Genomic DNA, 6,000 nt, shown 5'->3' with positions numbered 1-6,000 from the left:
TGGGCGCCACGTCTATGGGAATGGAGTTGCGTCCATATTCATGACCTTAATGAGCGGTACCATGTGACCACTCAACACAGGAAGAAGCTGCCAGCCCTGGGACAACGGAGGATGCAGGGGACTTTCAGCAATGGCACAGGAGGGCGAGTATGACAGAGGACGACACAGCAGGATAGGGGAGCACAGAGGAAGCACGGAGCAGGTTGGGGGAGCACAGAAGAGGACGGGGGGGCGGGGAAGCACAAAGGGAAATGGAGGAGGACGGGGAGCATGGGGGATGACAGGAAGCTTAGCCATACATAGAAGGATGGGAGGGGGAGCTGAGCCATGCATACTGGGAGGTGGGAGAGCCACACAGAGCAGGACAGGGATGAGGGGACAATGCATACCTGGCTTTTACTCGAGTCAATAAGCTTACCCAGTTTTCCGTGGCAAAATTAGGGGCCCCGGCTTATACTCAAGTATATACATTAATATAGGGAAAAAAGGAGGGGGAAAAAAGCAATCAGTATTGACTTGTACAGAGGAAAACATTCTATTTAAACACGTCAGACAAACTCCATGTAACTAACATTTATTGGTGCAGTAATACTTAAGTTCCCACCCACTTAAAATTAACTTGCAAGTCCTGTATAGTCACTTACTGTTTAAAAGTATGCTTTAAAAGAGTCTGTTGTGGTTTTAAGAGTTTGAAAAAAAAAAAAAACTGCAAGATGCAATCTTAATACATTTCATTTTCATAGCAGCCTTGATGGAGGCAGGGAAAGAAGCAATTCCCATCATCCTCCTCAGACTAATAGAATATCTATCTTTGTCATGGGGTTCAATCCAGTACTTCTTTTTCACTCATGAAGCTATGTCACTGTGGACTTCAGGTAACAATAATTTGAGAGTGCGGGACATCAATGGTGATTCCATCCATAAGTGACATCTGGGTGGCTTTGGAAATGTAGTGAGTCCCTTGATGTCTAACAAGATTTGATTTCTGGTTGAAACATTTTCCGCACTCTGGACAAGTAAATGGACGCTCTCCTGTGTGACTTCTCTGATGAATTTCATACTGACTTTTACGTGTAAAACCTCTCCCACATTCTGCACAAGAATACAGCTTCTCTCCTGTATGAATTCTTTGATGTACAACGAGATCTGATCGATGGATAAACCTCTTTCCACACTCAGGACATGCAAATGGTTTCTCCCCAGAATGAATTCTCTGATGTCTTACAAGATCAGATTTCTGGATAAAACATTTTCCACACTCCAAACATGGAAAAGGCCTCTCCCCTGTGTGAGTTCTTTGATGGTCAACAAGACTTGATTTATGAGTAAAACCTTTGTCACATATTGAGCAAGAAAATGGTTTCTCCCCCGAGTGACTTCTCTGATGTCTCTCAAGTCGATCCTTTAGGGTGAAGCATTTCCCACATTCGGAGCATGAAAACGGCCTATCATCTGTGTGAATTCTCTGATGCTTTACAAGACCAGCTTTCTGGGTAAAGCATTTGCCGCAATATAGACATAAAAATGGTTTTTCTTCCTTTTCAGCATCCTGTTGCATGTCAACATAATCTGAACAAGTACATTTACATTCCCCACATTCCAGACAGGAAAACCTTTTTCTCTTTCCTTCATGAACTCGCTGATGTGCAATAAGGCCCGATTTCTGGGTAAAACATTTTTCACATTCTAAACATGAATAAGGCTTCTCCCCTGTGTGGATCCTCTGATGGGCAACAAGAACAGATTTCTTGGTAAAACTTTTCCCACATTCCATGCAAGGAAATGGCCTCTCTCCAGTGTGGGTTCTCTGATGGTCAACAAGAACGGACTTCTTTTTAAAACACTTGCCACATTCTGAACATATATATGGATTACGTCCTGTGTGAATTCTTTGATGTTTAATTAACATAGACTTCTTGGTAAAACATTTCCCACATTCTAAACATAGCAATGGCTTTTGCTCGGCGTGGATTCTCAAATGTTTTACCAGAATAGATTTCTTGCTAAAAGGTTTCCCACATTCAGAACACGAGTATGGCTTCTCCCCCATGTGAAATTTCAGATGTTCTATCAGATAGGATTTCTGAGAGAAGGATTTGCTGCACTCTGCACATGAAAAAGGTCTCTCTCCATTGTGAATTTTCTGATGCTTAAGAAGATTCTCTTTATGCATGAAACACTTTCCACATTCTGAACAAGCAAAGGGTTTCTCTCCTGTATGAAATCGCTGATGCTCTATCAGACGGAACTTGAATGTAAAAGATTTGCCACAATCGGCACAGAAAAAAGGCCTAGTGTGACTTCTCCTATGCCTGAGAAGATTTGCCTTCTTTGTAAAACGTCTACCGCATTCAGAACACGGAAATATTTTAAACACCCTTTGATCTGTATTTTGTGTAAAAACATGGGATTTTTCAGAAGGCTCTTTAAGATACAAGGGATCAGAGAACAGATCTGAATTATAACACATGTTCAACAATAGCGGGTCTTCATAAGGAAAGTTTTGAGGGATATTATCTTCTGGAGATAAAAGTTGATGACCATCCGAGCTATGGCAACCTAACAGAAATTAAAAGGGATATGGTCTATTATTTTCAAAACAGTGTAAATAGATTTTGTAAAATTTGCAATTTAATGTTTCCCATTTCATTTTGTATTATAAACCAAGGCAAACACAGTACGGACATATAGATTTTCAAGAATTTTCAAAGTAATTTTAAAACAAAACATATTGCCTTCTTAAACAACAGGGGATTTAGAAGTCATTATTCGCATTACGCACGTATATAAACATTTTTTTTCCCCGCCAATCAGCACCGATAGTATTAGACTTTGTCCTTACATAGTCTATCCTCAACAGAAAAAATATCCCCTTTTTACATTGACAACTGGTGGACGTTCATCAATGTATTCATGAATTTCCATGGAGAATAACAGAGGAACAATACAGCCTAAGGAAAATATGCTACAAATGGTTGTAGGAAAAAGAAATAATTTCTGTAATATCTTAAAGGGAACCTTTAATGTCCCACATCGCTATTTAACCCCACAACTGCAGGTTAATAGCATTCTAAACATGACATGTCAGCGTGTTTTGCACACGGGTCGTGTGTCCATGAAAACACGCTGACATCTGCATAGACCCATTCATTTGAATGTGTCTGTGTGTGTCAGTGTCTCCGGTACGAGAGGAAACTGTCACTACACGTACCGGAGCCATTGATGTGTGAAACCAGCTTAAGAGAGTTTTGGGACATGGATAAGTTTTTTGAAAACACCACCACTAATATAATTTTTCTTTTTTTATGTATACACTTAATGGATCATTGATATATTAACAAGGAAAGCCTCAAATCAAAGATAACTTATCTACCAAAGCCAACAACAGCAAAATATTCAAAGACAATACAAGTTTCTATTTGAATAAGTGGGGTTCCAAGTGAGCTGGCATTTTTCACCTATTCCTAAGTGAAGATCAAGGAACATGAAAGTGTGTGGAAAAGATCTAAAGAGCAGGAGGCTGTGTAGCTACTGGATAACCTTGTTAAAATATTGAAAATATCTAAACTGTGGAAAGTGAATGGAGTAAGGGACTTCATCTGGTGGGTTATCCATCACAGAAAATACACTGATGAACTCAGACGAAAGATGACTGTTTAAAGGCTTTTTATTTTTTTTTTTAACTCACCTTGACTGAGATCTAAAGGAATTTCCTCGTCTTTACACTGATGATTATCCATCACGTACATGCCATCATCATCTACAACTTCAACTTTAATATCAATCAAATCTTCACCCTAAATCAACATTCAGAACAAATAAAGACCAATTCAACAAACAGGACACATAAAGCAGAACCTTTTAGGCTGCTTTTACACTTACCGCATTTTTTTGCAGTCCGTATCGCCGCATTTTTTGTGTTGTACCGCAATAACGGAATAATGGAAATAGTATTGGAGAAAAAAACGGCTTTCCGCAAAACCGGAAGTGATGGCGCACCGCAAAAACAAACTTCCGGTTTGTTTTTGCGGCCCCATTGAGTTAAATGGGCGCCATACGGCACACCATTGAATTTTTGCGGCCACATAGAAAGCTATTGAGGCCGCAAAACCGGCCTGCAAAAATACGGTAAGTGTAAAACCAGCCTTAGGAAAAGGAAAGAAGGTAAAACTAAACTTCTAACTGCTTCCTCTAGTATTAAACATCATTAGAAATCAAAAGAGATTAAACAATAGGCCTCACATGTGATCCATAAAAACCTATAGATAATCTGCAGGTTCTAAGTGTCCTTTTTGCCCAATACCTGATGTTCTTGTGAGGCAAAGTTATTTTCATCGGAATCATCCTGGGAATACAGAGGGCTTTGACATTTTTCTTTTGGATTTCGCTTACTGGATTGATCTGTAGAAGATACATATACAGTGAATGACTATATAATGTACAAGTGATACGTAAACTGTTTGCAGGTGCTCGGAGCTGGACAGTGCACTTTCATTGCTCGGCTCCAATCTCCCTTCTCAGCATAACCATGCCCTCTCCACGAACTAAGAAGCTGTACCAGTGCTAACAAATAGTGATGAGTGAACGTGCTCGGATAAGGCGTAATCCGAGTATGTTCGGGTACTAACCGAGTGACTTCAGCATGCATGAAAAATGTGTGATTTCCCCTGGCTGCATGTCTGTTTGACAGCAGCAACACATGCAGGGATTGCCCAATTTTTTTTTTTTACTTTCGCAAGGGTTACAGGAAGAAGACACCCCAAAACTGGTTGCGCAATTTCTCCTGAGCATGCAGATACCTCATACGTGGGGGAAAACTATTGTTTAGGCGCATGGCATAGCTTGGAACTGAAGTAGCGCCATTTGACATTAATGAAAAATTTGTTGGAATAATTAGCAGATGCCATGTCGTGTTTGGAGAGCCCCTGATGTGCCTAAACAATGGAAATCTCCCAGAAGTGACCACATTTTGGAAACTAAACCCCTCTGGGAACTTATCTGGATGTGTGGTGAGTAGCTTGAACCCCCAGGTGCTTCACAGACGTTTATAACGTAGAGCAATGAAAATAAGATTACAAGAAAAAAAAACATTTTTTTCCACAAAAATGTTCTTTTAACCCCAATTTTTTTCCCACAAGGTTAACGGGGGAAAATGGACACCAAAATTTGTTGTGAAACTTTTGCCGAGTACACCAATACCCCATATGTGGTCGAAAACTACTTTTGAGGCACAGTGCAAAGCTCAGAAGTGGAGAAGCGCCATATTGGAGTTCAGATTTTGCTGGACTGATTTGAGGGTGCCGCCATTTCACATTGGCAGAGCCCACAAAGTGCCAGAACAGCAGAACCCCCATAAGTGACCCCATTTTACAAACTGCACTTAATTCATCTATGGGTGAAGGGATCATATTGACACATGTGTCACAGTATTTTATACCATTGGGCAGTGAAGAATAAATAAGTTACATTTTTACCACCAAAATTTTGTTTTAGCCACAGATTTTACATTTTCACACTAGAAAATGGGTAAAAATGGCACTAAAATTTGTCACACAAATTCTGCTGAAGTGGAAATACCCCATATGTGGCTGTACAGTACTACTTAGCCATATGGCGAGACTCAGGAGGGGAAAAGCGCTATTTTCCTCCTGAGAGTGCATATTTTCCTAGAGTAGTTTTTGGACTACATATACAGAGCCCCTAAGTGTTAGAAGTGCAGAATCCCCCCTCAAATGAACCCATTTTGAAAATTATGCCCTTTTGGATATTTATCTACAGGTGTAATGACGATTTTGACTCTATGGATGTTTTCCAGAAACAAGTAGCAGTGGATGTTACCGAGTGAAAATTGCAAACTGCCATTGTAGTGTTAAATTGTACAGCTCATGCTTCTGGAGACACACCTGTAAATTAGGCAGGCTGTTATCACTACAGAAATGCCAAACATGTGGATACTAAATCTCGTTTAGGCACCCTGGGATAATAACGTAGGGGGGCATT

The 6,000-nt window shown here is 40.2% G+C and overlaps 1 protein-coding gene across 4 annotated transcripts in view; it reads right to left on the bottom strand.

Moving 5' to 3' along the window:
* Positions 1-558: 558 nt before the first annotated feature.
* The window catches only part of LOC141100165 (uncharacterized), a 51,398-nt gene continuing 45,956 nt past the window's right edge, over positions 559-6,000 (bottom strand). For all 4 annotated transcript variants that reach the window (XM_073588441.1, XM_073588442.1, XM_073588443.1 and 1 more), the window contains 3 exons: positions 4,304-4,401; positions 3,689-3,797; positions 559-2,559 (listed from right to left, as the gene is read on the bottom strand). In XM_073588441.1, the coding sequence (XP_073444542.1) occupies positions 872-2,559; positions 3,689-3,797; positions 4,304-4,401 (1,895 nt within the window). In that variant the 3' untranslated portion in view covers positions 559-871. The remainder of the gene's footprint in view (positions 2,560-3,688; positions 3,798-4,303; positions 4,402-6,000) is intronic.

This window comes from Dendrobates tinctorius, unplaced genomic scaffold (assembly GCF_039654945.1).
Source record: "Dendrobates tinctorius isolate UK_male_01 unplaced genomic scaffold, ASM3965494v1 ptg000103l, whole genome shotgun sequence".
Classification (NCBI taxonomy): Eukaryota; Metazoa; Chordata; class Amphibia; order Anura; family Dendrobatidae; genus Dendrobates; species Dendrobates tinctorius.
The sequence above is the reverse complement of the archived record's forward strand: the minus strand, read 5'-3'. Positions and strand labels throughout refer to the sequence as shown.